This window comes from Crocuta crocuta, unplaced genomic scaffold (genome assembly GCF_008692635.1).
Source record: "Crocuta crocuta isolate KB4526 unplaced genomic scaffold, BGI_CrCroc_1.0 scaffold48, whole genome shotgun sequence".
Classification (NCBI taxonomy): domain Eukaryota; kingdom Metazoa; phylum Chordata; class Mammalia; order Carnivora; family Hyaenidae; genus Crocuta; species Crocuta crocuta.
In genome coordinates this window covers 11089864-11109401 of record NW_027533089.1, presented here as the reverse complement: position 1 = coordinate 11109401, position 19538 = coordinate 11089864, and the positions used below count along the sequence as shown (strand labels likewise).

Here is a 19538-nt window from a genome sequence, read left to right as displayed (position 1 = left end):
GAAGGAGACAGAATCGCAAGCAGGCTCTGCACTGACAGTGCAGGGCTCAACCCCACAAACTGTGAGAGCATGACCTGAACCCAAATCAAGAGTCAGATGCTTAACCACCTAAGTCACCCAGGTGCCCCAAGAAGTAGAAAATATCTAACTTTCATATTCAGATGTCCTTAAATTTACAACTCAGCAAAACAAAACAAAAACCAAAGAACAATTTAAAAATGGGCAAAGGACCTAAACGGACATTTCTTCAGAAAAGACACAAATGGCCAACAATACATGAAAAGGTGCTCAACATTATTAACCATCAGGGATAAATACAAATCAAAACTATAATGAGATATCACCTATTAGAATGGCTAGTATCAAAATGACAGGAAATAACAGATGTAGAGGATGTAGAGAAAAGAGAGCCCTTGTGCACTGCTGGTGGGAATAATAAACTAGTAAGGCCACTGTGGAAAATAGTATAAGGATTCCTCAAAAAATTAAAAACAGAACTACCACATCATCCAGCGATTCCACATCTGGATTATATCCAAAGGAAACAAAATCAGTATCTCAAAGAGATATCTGTACTATGTTCACTGCAACATTATTCACAATAACCAAGACAGACAGACAACTTAAGTGTTTCACACAAATGAATGGATAGAGAACATTTGATACATACACACACACATATACACACACACACACGAATATTATTCAGTCTTAAAAAAAGAAGGAAATTCTACCTTTATCGACAACATGGTGAAGCTAGAGGGCATTGTGTTAAGTGAAATTAGCCAAAAAAAGAAAGATAATTACTGCATAGTATCACTTCCATGTGAAATCTCAAAAAATTAAAAATAAAAAAAAAGGAACTCAGAAAAAGAGTAGAAAAGCGGTTGCCAGAGGTTGAAGTTAAGGGAAATAGGAAAGTATTGACAAAAGGGTACAATTTAAAAAATAAAAAAACACTATTTTATCAGCTGTAACACTGAAGCTCATTTTAAATCAGGAATTTAGAAAACTCATTTTCCACCAGAAAAAAACATAAATGATGATTACGTTCATGATTAGAATATAAATCTATTCCCATAATTTTCCTGAAAAATATTCACAGAGAGTAACAATTTTTAAATCTCTACTATATTACTCGTAAGTAAGCCAAAAAAGATAAAAATAAGAAATATCTATTTATTGTGTTCTGAGATGTGAAAGTAAGAAAACTTGGTTAAATCAAGAGAAGAAGATGTTAAGAGAATCTTCTGACAATCTGAAAAGGAATTCTGGGTACCTTAGAAGATTTTGGAGGTTAGTAGGCTTGGTTCTTATTTATGTCTAAGAACCACCAAATTTGTGTTTTTCCATTTCATTGTTGCAGATATGACACCAGCACGCATTATTTTTTTTAATGTTTTAAAAAATGTTTTTATTTATTTTTGAGAGAGAGAGACAGCGTGAGCAGGGGAGGGTCAGAGAGAGAGGGAGACACAGAATCTGAAGCAGGCTCCAGGCTCTGAGCTAGCTGTCAGCACAGAGCCTGACACGTGGCTCGAACCCACGAACCGTGAGATCATGACCTGAGCTGAAGTCGGACGCGTAACCAACTGAGCCACCCAGGCACCCCTAGCATGCATTATTTTTAATATAACGTTCACAATTGTTTTAAGGATTCATAATGTAATGAAGAGAAGGCAAGAGGAAAAGACATGTTGGTATTAAGCACAAACTCGGTTTGTGTCTCAGAAATGTTGCTTTAATTCTCACAATAACATGGTGATACAGATAGTCGATTCCCATACTAAGAAACTGAGACTGATTAAGAAATTGAAATAGAGAGATGTGCAATAGTACACTGCTAGTAAAGTGGTAGCACTGCAATCCAAATCACGGTCACTAAGTTCATGCTGTTTCTAGTACTACCATTTCATTCCTGAAAAAACAGGAATAAAAAAGGAGGGCAAAGAAAAAAAAGGAGAGACAAAGAGTGAAGAAAGAAGAGAATTGAAAGAGAAATCTTCCTTGAGTTACTCAGTAAGAGTGGGAAATGAGAAAAGAAGTATGATAGCTGCTTCTGTATAAGAAAATGATTATCAGAAACAAAATTAGCTAATTTGTATGCAGCAGCCAATAGAGGAAAAGGGAGACGGTGGAATAGAAATTAGTTTGAAGGATGCTTAGAGGTTAACTATTTCAGTTCCTTACTCCTATAAATAGGTTCAGGTCCAAAATGCTAATTATTAAGTATTCATCTTGGGAGGCTATATAGTCATTCCATAATAATGATGCTACCATTACACAAACTTTATAAATTTTTTTTTTAAATATTTTTATTTATTTCTAGGAGAGAGAGAGACAGCATGAGCAGGGGAGCGTCAGAGAGAGAGGGAGATACAGACTCTGAAAGAGGCTCCAGGCTCTGAGCTGGCAGTCAGCACAGAGCCTGACGCGGGGCTCGAACCCACAAACCGTGAGATCATGACCTAAGCGAAAGTCGGACGCTTAACCAACTAAGCTACCCAGGCGCCCCGAAACTTTATAAATTTTTAAAATTTTCCTTCAGAGTTAGGTTTAGATCAAGAAAATAAGCCTCACTGCCTGAAAGCCACATCTGTTTCTCACTAAAAGTCAAATGACCCAACTTGATCTACCAATTAACCTCCTGAAGTTAACTAAGAACTTTCAAAACACAGAAATGTTTTGTTATTTGAATGTACGTTACAACAGAAAAAGTATTTGGGGTGCCTGGGTGGCTCAGCTGGTTAAGCTTCCAATTCTTTTTTTTTTTTATTTTTGTTTATTTTTTTAATGTTTTTTATTTATTTCTAGGAGAGAGAGACAGCGTGAGCAGGGGAGGGTCAGAGAGAGAGGGAGTCACAGACTGAAACAGGCTCCAGGCTCTGAGCTGGCAGTCAGCACAGAGCCCGACGCAGGGCCCGAACCCACGAACTGCGAGATCATGACCTAAGCGAAAGTCGGACACTTAACCAACTAAGCCACCCAGGAGCCGCAAGCTTCCAATTCTTGATTTTGGCTCAGGTCATGATCTCACAACTCATGAGTTCAAACCCCATGCTGGGCTCTGTGCTGACAGTGCAGAACCTGCTTGGGATTCTCTTTCCCTTTCTCTCTGCCCCTCCACTGCTCTTGTTTTCATTTTTGTTCCCTCTCTCTCTCTCTCTCAAAAATAAATAAATAAACAGGGGCACCTGGGTGGCTAACTGGGTTAAGCTTCTGACTTTGGCTCAGGTCATGATCTCACGATCCGTTGAGTTTGAGCCCACATCAGGCTCTGTGCTGACAGCTCAGTCTGGAGGCTGCTTAGGATTCTATATCTCCCTCTTTCTCTGCTCCTTCCCCACTCACACTGTCTCTCTCTCTCCCTCAGAAATGAATAAAACATTTAAAAAAAATTAATAAAAATTTTTTTAGTGTTTTATTCATTTCTGAGGGAGAGAGAGAGACAGCGTGAGCAGGGGAGGGTCAGAGAGAGAGGGAGACACAGAATCTGAAACAGGCTCCAAGCTCTGAGCTGGCTGTCAGCACAGAGCCTGATGCAGGGCTCGAACCCATGAACCATAAGATCATGACCTGAGCCAAAGCTGGACGCTTAACCGAATGAGCCACCCAGGCACCCCTAAAAATTTTTTTTTAAATAAACAAACATTTTAAAAAGGAAGCAAACGTATTTAACAAAAAAGCTAAAGAAACCACAGAGCAAAATGGCTGGGGATGTTAGAAAGACTTAGAAACCTTAGTAACAGAATCTGGGGCTTGATGGACAAAAAGCAGTCTTGTAAGAATTGTTAGAATGTGAGTGGTTAAAGGTGAATTGAGGTAAGCATCAGTCTCTTTCCCTGGTCTACACCAACTCAAAATGGCATTCCATTCAATATATCTAAAAGAGAATCATGGTTCTTTCTCTCAAACCAACTCCTTCTCCAATGTTTCCCAGATGAATTACATAGCACTCCCTGGTTGCTCACAGGAGAAACCTCCCTCATCTTCCTCCACAAAGGCAATCAATTACCAAGTTCTGTTGATTCTTACTTCTAAATATGTCAGATATGTATTTTTACCTCCTTCAACACTACCACCTCCTTAGTTCAAATAACTATTAGTTTCTAACAGTTTGAGATACCCACAGATATGCAATTGGAGATATCAGTTAGGCATGGACTATAGACCATGGAACTCAGAATGGAGATCTGGATTGGAGCTATAAATTTGGGAATTCACAGAAATATATAAATATGAGTGTATATATATTCTCTGAATCCATGTGATAGATACAAATACCCAGGAGTGTGCAATTCAAAAGGATGAACCTTGGCTAGAACCTCTAGAATGTCAACATTTAAGAGTTGAGTAGAAGAGGTGAAAAGAGACTAAAAATGAGCAGCCAGAAAAGTAGGAAGAAATTTGATAGAGGATGATCTTCAAAGCACAGAGTTCAGAGTTTTTAAATAAGGTGAGAGGGACCAAATGTTTTAGATGGTCCTGAGAGATTAACAGCAAGATTAGCTTTAGTGAAAGATTACAACAGATGCTGAATTCAAAGTGGGTAAAAAAAAAAGGAAGAGAGCAATATGAATAATCTTTCAAGAAACCTGGCTATGAAATAAAGAAGGCAAGATAACAGTGTCACTAAGATTCAATCTCTCACTTAATATTCCAAACTGTTATCCTTGTTTTATAGATAAGGAAACTGAGACTTAGAGAGGTTGAGTAACTGCAAAAGGTTAAGGAATGAACCCAGATTTCTCATCTCATCAAAGTAATCCCAAAAAGTCTATCTACCTCCAATAAAAAAAAGAAAAAATATACCTCTGCTTCTGTTCCACAGCCATAATAAATTTAGCATCTTTCACAAGAACCAAAGCAGCCTGTTGCACACCTTTCCTTGTTGCACAGAACTGAAAATAAATGAATAATTATTGTATTAACCATATTAAAAACTCAACACTACACTCAAAAATAAGCAACTAACATTCCATACCACAAGTGTGGGTTTCTGATTAGAGTATGTTTGTATAACACTGGCAATTTTGTAGTTGAGGGTTAAATCAAACTTAAATTCGGTTTGGTTACTACTGCAGGGAAATCCAAGGACCACTTTTCGAAGTTTCACTGGTCGATGGCTCTCATCCACTTTCAGACATACAGCAGGTCTTTCACCATTTGAAAGCCATTCTGCAATCTTTAAATAACAGAAACATACATTAAAAGTGTTTTCTAGTCAAGTTTTATGGCTAAAAATAATCAGAGAACAGAACACCTTAAAGTCAAGTTATAAAAATATGTAATCAAGTAGTCTTTTTCAGTATTACATATTCCACTGACACTACTGATATACTGCTAAAGATTATCAATAGCAGTATTTTAAGATTATACCCCCCTTTTCACTATGGTAAATTTCCAATAAATTATAATTATTTTGTTTTATTTTCATTCCTAAGAGTCTAAAGTCAAAATTGATTTCAGCAAAGAAACTGAATTTCTATCATTATAACCTCCTTATTTTTCAGAACTATGCCTAGATATGGGTGACACATCTTTTGAGTTGTGCTAAATAACAGCCGAAGAGTACCAAAGTAATAGTTGCCTTAGACTGGCAAGGGCTAATGATTTTTAAACAAAAAGTAAATACTTGAGAAATAACAGTGCCAAAAGCACATTTCAGACTCAATGCTGAAGTCACTAGATATTTTCTGGAGCTACTGTGACCAAACCTCATGTTCACATAACCTGGCTAGTAATCAGACTTCATGCCCTGCTCTGAAACTGACCACTGTTTTGACAGGAAGATAGATTAATGAATTTGTAGTTGCACAGAAGGAAGTATGAAAACATTTTCAAGGCTATCATGGTTGCAAATAAGATCACACAGAATTTAATTTGAAATGGGCAGAAGGACAAGAGCAAGAATACTAATTTAGGGGAAAACTGAGGAAGAGGATTTGTACAAAGAGACAGTAAGGTAGCATTACAGATTATCATAAAGGGGGAAAGAATTTCAAGAATTACAGAGTACTAATATTTAACAACTGTTTACAAATCAACAAGAAGAATTTATTATCTCAATGTGGAAAAAGGGTAAAGAACATGACCTGGCAAGTTGCAAAAAAAAAAAAAAAACTTAGGTAATTAAAGAAATATTTTAAAAATATTTACTTCAGTAAAAAAGCAGTATAAAATTTTAAAGTAAAATACATTTTAAACAAGAAGTGTGACAACTATTTAAATGTAATAATAACAATAACTTGTATACAGTGCTAGAATAGAGAAATGGCTGATGGTGGAAGTACAAATGACTGTACCATTTAGTGAAAGTACTATGTCCTTAGAGTTTTATATATCCCTTCACTCAGTTTTTCTACTCTAGAAGTTAATCCTAGAAAAATAATATTTTCAAAGATACATTAATTTTAGCATCATTTACAATAGCAAGAATGTAAATAATCTTCCGTCATTAAAACTAGACAAATAAAATAAAACTACAAAAATTGTGTTAAAAAAGAATATTCAGGGGCACCTGGGTGGCTCAGTTGATTAAGTGTCTGACTTTAGCTTAGGTCATGATCTTGCGGCTTTTGAATTTGAGCCCCATACCAGGTTCTGTGCCAACAGCTTCAAGTCTAGAGGCTGCTTCAGATTCTGTGTCTCCCTCCCTCTCTGCTCCTCCCCTGCTCAAACTCTCTTTCTCTCTCAAAAATAAACTTGAAAAAATTTTTTAAAAAGAATATTTAATGACATGGAAAAGACTGTAGGTGACTTGCAAGTCATAAAAGAGCATGTACATTATGATTCCACCTATACGTCTGGAATGACAAATACTAGGTTTCTGTTGATGACATATAGTTAAAATTTCTATTATTCTTGAACATGAACAAAACAAGGTGCCAATTTAAGAACAAGAAAATGTTTAATTGTACCAAATTAAAGATACAGGCAAAATTTTCCATGGTATTAAGAACAATTTGTGAAATTTGTAAGTAGTGGGAGAAAAAAGACTATAGTGATCTGAGAAGTGAATAAGAGTGAGAAAAAATTACTATTTTTCAAGAAGTTTCCCCAAATGTTGAGGAAAAAATTAGGACATATATTCATTACAGCAAGTGTAATACAGCATACAATTATTTTTTTTTACCCATTAACCACAAGATCCTCCTCAAGGGTCTATTATGTTTTCACTTCTTTATCTATCGTTAGTGCTTACTATAATGCCAGTCACATAGAATGTGAAAAGGTGGATAGTAATCACTTAAGCAATTATTTTCATTCTCTAGTGTACTTTGCTATTCAACCAGAGTCAGCTCATTAGAACAACCATAACAAGTTATTAGTCAAGTTAGTATGAGGCATCTGAAAACTCATAAAAACCAAGACTCTAAGATATTAGTAAACAAGAGACTTGTACCAAAAATGCTTTATTAAACAAATCAACCAAATATTAAGGCCCAAAACTGCCATACCTATGAGATCTAGCCATAACTTTCTACAACATACTTTCCTACTAAATTGGTTCTGAAATTTTCAGGAAAAAAACCCTTAATTTCCTCTAAGATTAAAATGACAAAATATTTCAATAGTGATAAAAAAAAAATCTGATAGACTTACATCCTCAGCATTTGGAATTGTTGCAGATACAGCTACAAATCTCATTGGAATTACTGTGCTGCTATTTTCTGAAGCAGGAGATAAAAACTGTACAGTTTTCATTCTGCTGACTACAACTTCAAGAGTTGGTCCACGATTTTCATCTTTTACAACATGTACCTAAGAAAGAAATCAAGAAAAAAATGACTATAAAAATAAATTATTTAATCATTTAAAATCCATAATATTAGCACTCTCCCTTAAGAAAAAAACTTTTCCACTTGAAGAGATAAAACAAACATATAGTTCAGGTGAAAATGTCTTGTTTCTTTCTATCCAGTCTAATCATTTTACTTTTATCTCTAAAAGTGAATAATATGTTCACTACCTCATCAATGAGAAACAGTCTAACCAGCTGGACCAAAGAATTGTCTCTCCATTTTCTAGTCATGCTATCCCATTTTTCCTAGAGGAAAAAATGCAAGTGGCTTAAAATGATGGAAGAATTATAATAAAGATTAAGATGTCAATAAAAATTTTAACATGATACAAATGAAGGGCAATATTTTAGTTCAAACTTTCAGTTCTTAAAAGTATTCTGAAAAAAATGTAAAGATTAAAAACATTTTAAAGGATTCTGATAGTCTTACAAGTGCTTAAAAAACTAAACCCCCATTTATTTTTAAGTTTAACCAAAAAGATTAAAAATATAGTCTAATTGCCTTTTTAAGCCCTCCAAGTTCCTCCCTCTCCAATACATAACACTTGGATAAAAGAATGCAAGCGATAAGTATCATTATAAATTATCCTCAATAACAAATTGCTTATTCATAACTTTTGCCTATTTTTCCCATTTGGTAATTTGTCTTTTACAACTGATTAGTATGTATTCTTTATATAACCTGAACACTAGTACTTTTTATGTTTGCTGGTTTTACACTGCAAATATATTCTTCTACTTTGTATTTTCTTTTAACTTTTATTCTTGGTGAAGAGAAACAAATATTTTCTAATAAACCCAAAAATTAATAGAATATAAATAACACCTACTGGAGTTGTCATAATAATATGAGCATGCTGAATCTCAAATAGGTCATCCATTACTGTATCTCCAGTGAGTTCTTTACAATTCAATCCTATTGGTCCAAATTTTTCTTTCCAATCATCAAAACGCTGACTACACAGGGCTTTTATTGGTGCCACTACAACAATATGAGATATTTACTTTGAATGTCAGTACAATTTTAAAATTATTTTCACAAACACTGGTTAATAAAATTAGGATAAAACTATACATCTAGGTGCTGCCTAATATTTATTAATTGAAAGTTAATAATATAAGCATATTATTTAGAGATACGTAATAACCACACTGAACTAAAAATTCTTGTAACTAAGAATGAAGTAAGGCAGGAGATTGCTGGTCTTCATTACAAGCCTTTTTGTGATAACTGATGTTTTTTAACCATGTACATAAATTACTTTGATGAAAGGAGAGCAGAGGTTCTTATGGAAATTTTTAGAATTACAAAATGTTTCAATTTATTGTTCATCTTGTTGTCCTTTTAAAAATAAACATATAAAGGTCAAATTCACAATTCAAATATTACTTTTTATTTACAACTCTGGGAAAATGTGTTTTGAATTTAACAGACAAGAGCAAATGTGGTATGTCTTCATTAAAAAATGTATGGAGAACCAAATATTAATTCCTATGGCTTGAACTTGAATTTATTTCTTACTTTTGCCTTAAGTGGTTTTTCATTATTATAATTAATCACTCTTACAACATATACTTACTGTAAACAATTTTAATGTTCGACCATGGCAATGGTACTTCCATTAACAATCTTGTTATAGCTAGTTCAAACACTACAGTTTTCCCAGAACCAGTTGGAGCACAAATCACAAAATTTCTATCTGTGTAAAGAAGCTAAAAAATAAAATTTAATTGATTATGATATATATATATAAAGAATTTTTCATTCACACTCTTAATTTGTTAGAAAATATGTAAGCAAGACTCTCTGGAATAATAGTTCAAATTATTTTTACCTCTAAACTTATTAAAATTCTAACCTTGTTCTAGATCTACAAACCTCAAAAAAACCTACTATTAATAACTTATCATTTTGTTTTTTATGTGAAAGTAATACGTCAGACCTAGGAAAAATTATTTTTTTTGTTTCCAGAGAAATTTTTATAAATACAATGTAAACAAACCCACCTATGAAAATCACATGCATTCATTTAGCAAATATTTTTTGAGTTCCTATAATGTACCAGTCACTGAGCATGGCACTAGAAACATAAAGATGAATGTGATCTACTCCTTGCCCTTAAAGAAAACACTATCTAGTAAGAAGAGGCAGATAAGTAAAAATCAGAATAAAATACTTACATCATCAAAGGCTTTGGACTGTATATAGTTAAAATATGGGAATTCTTTGAAAATACTTCTAAATTTTGCCGCTTAGAATACCATTAAGGAGTCAAATATTTCAGAATTTCAAGAATTGGTTACTTTTAATTTTAAAATTCAGTTAATTAACTTTGAAAATATTTAATAATGAGGCTTTAATACTTGCTATTTTAACATCATAAGAAAGAAATCGATACAGAGGAAAGGACCAATATAGCAAGTGGCTCTTGAACTTCTCCTGCCACAGATGCAACAAATATATAGCTACACATGGAACAATTTTGAAAAAATCCAGAAATTAGTTAAGTGACTCCTACACATTGGTAAATGAAAATACCTACAATGGAATGTGTAGGAAAGGCTGAGACAACTCTTACCCTAAATTCCATCCTTGGCACAGCACCATACAATTGGGAAAGAACTCTCAAGTTCCAGCTTCTCCCTCAGGAGCAAAAATGTGACTACCTACAGCTTTAAGGCTCTCATTCAAGGGATAACACCCCAAAACACCCAACTTCATAAATCAACAGGGCTTGCATTTATGAGTCCCATAGGACTACAGCAAACAAATAATTCTTTTTTTTTTTTTCTTTTTTTGAGAGAGTGTGTGTGTGAGAGCATGAGTAGGGAAGAGGGGCAGAGGGACAGGAAGAAGAAAATCTCAATCAGGCTCCACACCCAGCACAGAGCCTGACATGGGGCTCGATCTTACAAACCATGAAACCATGACCTGAGCTGAAATCAAGAGTCAGATGCTTAACTGACTAAGCCACCCAGGCACCCCCATGAATAATCAATTCTTAAATGGGCACAGGAACAACTTCCATTCCTCTGCAGGTGGACATCTAGGGTTGGTGCAGAGGAAGCAGCAAAAATGTTCATCTCCAGTTTCCACCTAGAAAGGATTTCTACTGTATACTTTCTCAGCTGTTGCCTCAGGTCCTGGTTTCTGATTAGTTTGCACCTAGATGCTGATTACAACCTTCCTCTTTGGGACACTGATAATTCTGGCACATTCTCAACTACTTGAGTCTCTATTTGCAACTACAAGAAGATACAAAAAAGTATCAAACAGAAATCATAAAGCTAATGAGTACAATAAGGGAACTGAAAAACTCATTAGGAGGGTTCAAACGCAGACAGTTCAAAGAGAAGAAAGGATCAATGAACTCAAAGACAGGGCAATAAGATTAATCAAGTCAGAGAAGCAAAATGAGAAAAGAATGAAAAAAAAAAATGAAGATAGCTTAAGGGACTTACTTTACACTGATCCCAAAGCCAGATAAGAATACTACAGTAAAGGAAAATTACAGGCCAATATCCCTAATGAACGTAGATATCTTCTACAAAATATTAGCAAACTAAATTCAACAGTACATTAAAAGATTCATACACAATGAACAAATAGAATTTATTTCTGGGATCCAAGATGGTGCAATATCCACAAATCAATCAACAAGATACTCCCACATTAAAAAGTTAAAGATGGGGTGCCTGACTAGTTCAACTGGTAGAGCATGTGATTTCTGATCTGAGGGTTGTGAGTTCAAGACCCACAATGGGCATAGAGCTTACTTTAAAAAAAAATTACAGCTAAAAATCATATGATCATCTAAAAGCATTTGACAAATGCAGTATTTTTTCACGACAAAAACTCTCTAGAAACTCGGTAAAGAACGTACCTCAGTATAACAAAGGCCATATATTGCAAGTCTCAGCTAACATACTCAATGGTAAAAAGCTGAAAGCTTTTTGTCTAAGATTAGAAGCAAGACAAGGATGCCCAGTTTCACCACTTTTATTCAGCATGGGAATCTGACCCAGAGCATTTAGGCAAGAAAGATAAATAAAAGGTATCTGAATTGAAAAGAAAAAAGTAAAATAGTCTCTATTTGTAGATGACCTGATATTCTATAGAGAAAACCCTAAAGACTCCACCATATTACTATTAGAACTAATCAACAAATTCAGTAAAGTTGTGGGATACAAAATAAATACACAAAAATCAGGTGCATTTCTATACACTAACAACAAAATATCAGAAAGAGAAATGAAGAAAACAATCCCATTTAAAATAGCATCAAAAACCAAAATACTAAGGAATAAATTTAACCATGGGGGCAAAAGATCTGTACATTGAAAACGAAAAGACACTGATGAAAGCGAAAACACAAATAAAAAGATATTCCATGTTCAAAGATTCAAGAATATTGCGAAATTGTGAATTGCCAAAGTAATCTACAGATTCAATGCAATTCTTATCAAAATTCCAACTGTATTTTTCAGAGAAACATAAAAAGCAATCACACAGGTAGCTACAAAAGACCCCAAACAATCAAAGCACCATTGAGAAAGAAGAGCAAAGCCAGAGGCATTACACTCCCTGATTTCAAACTGTATTTCAGAGCTACAGTTATCAAAAACAGAATGGTATTGCCATAAAAACCAGACACCTAGAACAATGAAACAGAACAGATAACCTGGAAATAAATCTGTGCATATATGGTCAATAACTTTTCCAAAAAAGGAGCCAAGAACTGGGAAAAGATGATGTTTTCAATAAAGGATAATATGCCAAATAATGAAACTGAACCCCTATCTTACACTATATACAAAAATCAACTCAAAGTGGATTAATCCTTTGAATGTAAAACATCAAATCCTAAACTTCCTAGAAGAAAACATAGGGAGCAAATTCTCCTACTCTGGTCTTAGCAATGATTTTTTTTTTTAGATTTAACACTAAAGGCAAGGGGCACCTGGGTGGCTCAGTTGGTTTAGTGTCCCACTCTTGATTTCAGCTCAGGTCATGATCCCAGGATCTTGGGATCAAACCCTGTGTTGGGCTCCACACTGAGCATGGAGCCTGCTTAAGATTCTCTCTCTCTCTCCCCCTCTGCTCTTCTCCCCTGCTCAGGTGCTCTCTCTTTCTCTCTCTCTCTCAAAGAAAAAAGGCAAAGGCAAATAAACAAGCATACTACTTCAAACTAAAGCTTCTTGGAGCACCTGGGTAGCTCAGTCGTTTAAGTCTCCGACTTTGGCTCAGGTCATGATCTCACAGCTTGTGGGTTCGAGCCCCGCATCGGGCTCTGTGCTGACAGCTAGCTCAGAGCCTGGAGCCTGTTACAGATTCTGTGTCTCCATCTCTCTCTGACCCTCCCCTGCTCACGCTGTCTCTCTCTGTCTTTCAGAAATAAATAAAAACATTTAAAAAATTTTTTAAAGCTTCTGTACAGGAGAGGAAACCATCAACAAAATGAAAAATTAACCTATGGAACAGGAGAAAATATTTGTAAAATATATATATATGATAAGGGGTTAATATCCAAAATATACAAGGAACTTGTACAACTTAATAGCAAAAACCCAAATTTAAAAATGAGCAAAGGACCTGAAAAGACATTTTCCCAAAGAAGACACAAATAGCCAACAATGCATGAAAAAGATTTCAACATCACTAATCATCAGGGAAATGCAAATTAAAACAACAATGAGATATCACCTCATACCTCTTAGGATGTCAAAAAGACAAAAGGACAAAAAGTAACAAATGCTGGTGAGGATGTAAAGAAAGGGGAACTTGTACACTTTTGGTAGGAATGTAAAAGGGTGCAGCCATTATGGAAAACGGTATGAAGTTTTTCCTCCAAAAACTAAAATTAGAAATAGTTTTCTTTTCAAAGGAATACTTCATATTCAAAAGAAACAACATCAGTATCTCAAAAAGATAACTATATCCCCATGTTCACTGCAGCATTATTCACATTAACCAAGGTATGGAAACAATCTTAAGTGTGTGTCAAGACATAGATGAAGAAAATGTGATACACATACACACACACACACACACACTATACAAAATACAATTCAGCCTTAAAATGGAAGGAAATTCTGCCTTTTTCAACAACTTGGATGAACTTGGAGGGCATTCATTATACAAAATGAATTAAGCCAAAAAGAGAAAGACAAATACTGCATAGTATCACCTTACAAGTGAGCTTTTAAAAGAAAAAAGGAGGGTGGCTCAGTCGGTTAAGTGTCTGACTTCAGCTCAGGTTATCATCTCACAGTCCATGAGTTCAAACTCATGGTCTGTCTTCTTAACTGACATATTTCAAATAGCATAAACAGTGCCTGGCAGACAGTTAAGCACTCAATTAATATAGGTTTGCATTTATTAAATCAAGTAGATAATTTACAAATCTTTATTTTACTTCCAGTTGTACAGAGAGGCAGAATATTTGTGCCAAAACAAAAGTATAATTTTGAATTTGTCAATCCATCAAGCTTTTGAAGGAATCTCATTTTTCCTTCAAAATATGTCTCTTCCTATAAGATACTTATTTGTAATAAGCCCACAAGTGGGCCATCATGCTGGTTTTTCTCACATTAGGCTGCTGCACATTAATTTACATTCACAAAAATGGATCTTTGATTCAGAGTAGATGCAGAATTCGTTTTCTAGTTTGCGAAAAAAACTCAACTTACTAACATCATTTATCGTCACTATCAGCACTTGATATCAAATTTTTCCTTTTGTTCAACAAACTCTCAGCAGTGTCACTGCAATTATATGTTATAACAAGTATGAAAATGTCTGCAGAATTGAAAATGACAAGACTACTATGGCAAAATCAATCTGACCAAACTTGTATTATTCTCATAATTCAAATACAGTAAAATATTGTAAGAGTCAAAATATATGCTGTGTCCAAATAATTCCAAAACTCTCAAATTATCATGAAAAGCATTTAGTCTCCCACTTTAAATATACATTTAGAGATAATATAGTGTATCAGTTTAGTGGGTTTGACAGCAAATGAACTTTTTGGACAATAAATCAATACACACGAGCATAGGCAGTAGTCTTTAATGTTTATTTATTTTTGAGAGAGAGACAGAGTGCAAGCTGGGGAGAGGCACAGAGAGAGGGAGGCACAGAATCTGAAACAGGCTCTGCACTGTCAGCACAGAGCCCAATGTGGGGCTTGAACTCACAAACCACAAGATCATGACTTGAACTGAAGTCAGATGCTTAACGGACTGAGCCACACAGAAGCCCCCACTGGCAGTAGTCTTAACTAACAGAGACCTAAACAACAGAACAACTTCAGCTGTGCTAATATAGCATGCAAGTTTTTAAAACTCTTCAAAACTTAGTGTCATATTAGGGCAAATTCTAGTAGGGGATGAGGAGACTTTCCCATCATACAGCTAGTGAAACTAACTTTAACTGTTTAAGGCTAACCTATTTCCTATGTTCCAACCACATTTAGATCACCAGAGAGAAGAAAGTATAGCAGGACTGAGACATTAGGCTGAACAGAAGCACTGAAGGCTGGCTATATCTGAAGTTATGATGTCATCATATATAACCCTTTACTGTTCCCTCCCCTTATTCTAACTTAGTTCAGTTATCTTCACTGGAGGCAAAATTTCATGATGAGTCAAGCAAATATTTTCTAACCATACTTCAGAATTATCTCAGTCCCCTGAGTACCCAGGATTAGAATCACTCTCCCCTAGATTCCTCCAACTCAACTGCCCAATATCTGGAATTCATTTTCTGTTTGCAACCTAGACAACAACTTTTGTGGAGTCTAGAGCTTTCCTCAGCTTTGAGTCATTAATTCTATATTCCTAAAACGTGATTTTGATGATGTAACTTGACCTGCTCAAAAATACCGCATGGCTCCTCCCAATTGCTTATTAAAAAAACAAACAAACAAAAAAAACACAACCCTCTCAACTTTGGTATCCATGGCACTAAATGATCTGATCCTACGATACCTATCAATCATTACTTCTGACTAGTCCTGTAATCATAGCTTTCATTTCAGCCAAACTGGAATGCTTGGTCTTTCTAACATATTCCACATTATTCTGCCCTCATCCTCACTCATGGCTACTTTTTTACCAGAACAACTTCCTTACTTTACCTGCCTTTCAATGTATTTGGAGATAGGAAGATAAATAAGGGATGGCCCTTGCCTTCAAGAAGTTTGAAGGTCACAGGGAAACATACAGTCACAGCTGATGAATTATAATAAAAAACAGCAAGCACACTGCGTTACAGACATACACAGGGTATCAAAAAAGCAAAAAGGATGTTGCCTCCAGAACACACATATATACTCAAAATTTTCATACTAGATATGCCCAGACACATATATCAGATTATAGGTATAAACTGCAAATTTCTTTTAAAAAAAAATACTAGATTTGTAAAACAGTCTCCAATTCACAGAATGTACCATTCTCATTTATTTCCCCTACTCATATTTATCCTAATACGCTATCCTTACCCAAAGCATCAGAAATTACATGTATCTAGTTGTAAGTGAATATGCTAAAAGTTCAGCCAATAACATAACACTTGTTTTTGCACTTTCATGTCACAAACTAGTAACAAACTAGTTCACAAACTAGCACAAGTCTGCAGACCACACTATGAATAACAAAGACTATCACACACATTGGGTCTCTTGTATGACCTAAAAGATTCACTTTTCCCTCTTTTTCTTTGTCAACCAAAATAAACATAGACACAATGAAATAACATGCTTACAAATTATAATTTCAAATATAAAGCTGCTGTAGTAAAACAACAAAGGATACGGATTTCTGTGACAGCCTTCAAGGAATCGAAATCATTTTCTGTTACCCCTAAAAAAAAATTCTACATATTTATATAAGTATTTTTAACCTCTTCCATACAGACTGCTTCAATAAAATTAGCATAACTTATTATTGAGAGCACAGTTAAAAAATATTATATTGTAATTTTATTTATTTATTTATTTTTAAGTAGGATCCATGCCCAACATGGGGCTTGAACTCATGACGTGAGATCGAGAGTTGCATGTTCTACTGAATGAGCCAGCCGGGTGCCCTAGGTCATAGTTTAAAAAATACAGTATGATAAAGAAATGCAAAAATTACACATAGATAATCTACTTAAATTTATTATTTTTTAACTTTTCCTTATGGTGAGAAATACAGACTTATTTGTACTGTTTTAAAATTAACTGAAAAAACAAGGAATTACCTTGAACTTCATGAGGCTGGAATGCAACTGAAAAAGTTGGTGCTCTGAATATGTCTTCTCTAATTTCAGAAGGAGAAAAAACACCACTTGCTGTAAACATGTTAATGTCTGAATACTGATGTTTCTGCTTATTTTTGCTACATTTCCATGATTCTCCTTTATTCATTTCTGTTGGGACAATTTTCACTGAGCCAACAGGAGAGTCCAGGTTTGTACTATCATTAGAATAAACATCCTGATGTATACTGTTAGATATTTTAAATAATCTGCAAAAAAAAAACATAAAAAACATGCTTGCGTTTGTAACAGCTGCTCAGACTGGGAAAAACTAGCATAAAATTGGTCCCTTTAAAAATATCCATAGACTAGGTTCCTCAAAAAATTAACAACAGAACTCCCTTATGACCCAGCAGTAGCACTGCTAGGAATTTACCCAAGGGATACAGGAGCACTGATGCATAGGGGCACATGTACCCCAATGTTCATTGAAGCACTCTCAACAATAGCCAAAACATGGAAAGAACCTAAGTGTCTATTAAATTAGGGGAATTTAATCACTCCCCTAAAATACGACTTGCTAAATTTACCACTGAATTATGTCTTTTCACTTTTCTAAAACTCAAATAAATCTACTTGTAGTAGCCAACCTCCAAAACAGCCCCAATGATCCCTGTCTCCTGCTATGCACACCCTTTTCAAGTTAGGACTTCAAGTCATACGACTAGAAGAGTATGACAGAAGTACAAGTGTGTGAATTCCAAGGCTAGGCCATAAACGATACTGTCACTCCCACATGGTCTTTTGGATCATTCACACTCAAAGGAGCTAGCTACTACATCATGAAAATACCCAGGCAACTTTATGGAGAGGCTCACATGGACAAATACTGTGGTCTCTGGTCAGTAACTGCAGCAACTTCCCAAATATCTGATTATCATTTTAGTATTAAAAATACGAAAGAAGTATAGAAGTCAAGAAGAATACTTTGCAAAGAAGCATCTTTTTTTGCAAAGTTTTAGAAAACACAGGCCATTTTTAGGATTATAATTTATTATATTCAACTGATCAAAAGACAACCCATCAACTAATTTGTTCGCCATGGTCCTAAGGGACGAAGTGACCATTAATTAATTAATTTCCTAATACAACGCTTACAGCAGGTATCAGTCTTACAATATTCTGTAAAAAATGACACCCAAACAAGTATTGTGCAAATACAGAATACTTTCTAAATTATTATTCCTACTTTTTTAAAAGTTTTTTTTATTTATTTATTTTTGAGAGAGAGAGAGACAGAGTGTGAGCAGGGGAGGGGCAGAGCGAGAGGGAGACAGAATCTGGATGGAGCAGGCTTCAGGCTCTGAGTTGTGAGCACAGACCCCAATGTGGGGCTCAAACCCACAAACTGAAAGATCATAACCTGAGCCAAAGTTGGATACTTAACCAACTGAGCCACTCAAGTGCCCCTACTATTAATTTTAATGACATGTTTCCTTATAAGACAGAATGAGTCTTTAAAAACACTACAGGTTGAGAAATAGATTTTAGAGCAAACTGTTGGGATGCATCCTCCAATGCTGGCAGTTCTCTTTGAAGACAAAAAAATTCAAAAGCAGATGGTTAGCCTTGGATAATAGAATGTGACTATGAAATAGAAAAACAACTATGCCACAGTATGACTCCTTGCTATATGCTGTCATTAGCAGTTAAAAGCATAGACTTTGGAATCAGAAAAACCTGGGTTTAAAACCAAAGCTCTCCACTTTCTAGCTGTGTGACTTTAAAGTCTGAAATAAGTTTTGCAAACAGTAAAACATTATCCATGTGCTAGTTATCTAAATTCTCTGGACCTCAGATTCTTCCTAGTTCCTCCAGAATTCCAAGCCATAAACTCCTCTTTGTTCTCAACTTCTTCTCTGATTGTTACAGTTACTTCTTGGTCTAAACAAAAATATTGCATTGCCCTAAAAAACTCTTACCTTTTCAAATTTTAAGGAGAAACTGTCCCAAATCTGCCACCTTTTGCATGACTTCAACATTCACATAGATGAGCCATTCAAAATCCCCTCCTCTCCATTTCTTAGGCATTCATCTCCAGTAACTTTCTCCTTCAAACAACCTCATTCACCTTTTCTATCATCTGAAACACTGTCATTATCCAGAACTGCTCCTCTTCTCAAATCAATCATTCTGATATATCATTCTCTGATCACAACCTCTTGACCTGTTAGACTGTTTGCATAAGGTACCAATGAGGTCAAAAAACACAAATTTACTGTAATAAACCTCTTTATTTTCTCCCAAACTATCTTCCCTTCCCTTTTCTCATCCACCTTTAATAGACTTAGATTCCATGGCCTATCTTTTTGACCACTCTTTTTTACCAATATTCTAAACTCCAATTCCCCTTTATCCCTTTAACATATTTATCTTGCAAAACCTCAATCCTAGATGAATCCTTCTACTTTTCAAAATAACTGCAGC

General features: G+C 35.0%; 1 protein-coding gene across 1 annotated transcript in view; it reads right to left on the bottom strand.

Moving 5' to 3' along the window:
• The window catches only part of HFM1 (helicase for meiosis 1), an 85299-nt gene that overhangs the window by 54093 nt on the left and 11668 nt on the right, over positions 1-19538 (bottom strand). Inside the window, exons 4-12 of the mRNA XM_077746102.1 lie at positions 17055-17320; positions 16625-16672; positions 9986-10056; positions 9385-9517; positions 8635-8786; positions 7973-8050; positions 7606-7764; positions 4985-5185; positions 4813-4901 (exon numbers count right to left, since the gene is read on the bottom strand). Of these exons, the coding sequence (XP_077602228.1) occupies positions 4813-4901; positions 4985-5185; positions 7606-7764; positions 7973-8050; positions 8635-8786; positions 9385-9517; positions 9986-10056; positions 16625-16672; positions 17055-17320 (1197 nt within the window). The remainder of the gene's footprint in view (positions 1-4812; positions 4902-4984; positions 5186-7605; positions 7765-7972; positions 8051-8634; positions 8787-9384; positions 9518-9985; positions 10057-16624; positions 16673-17054; positions 17321-19538) is intronic.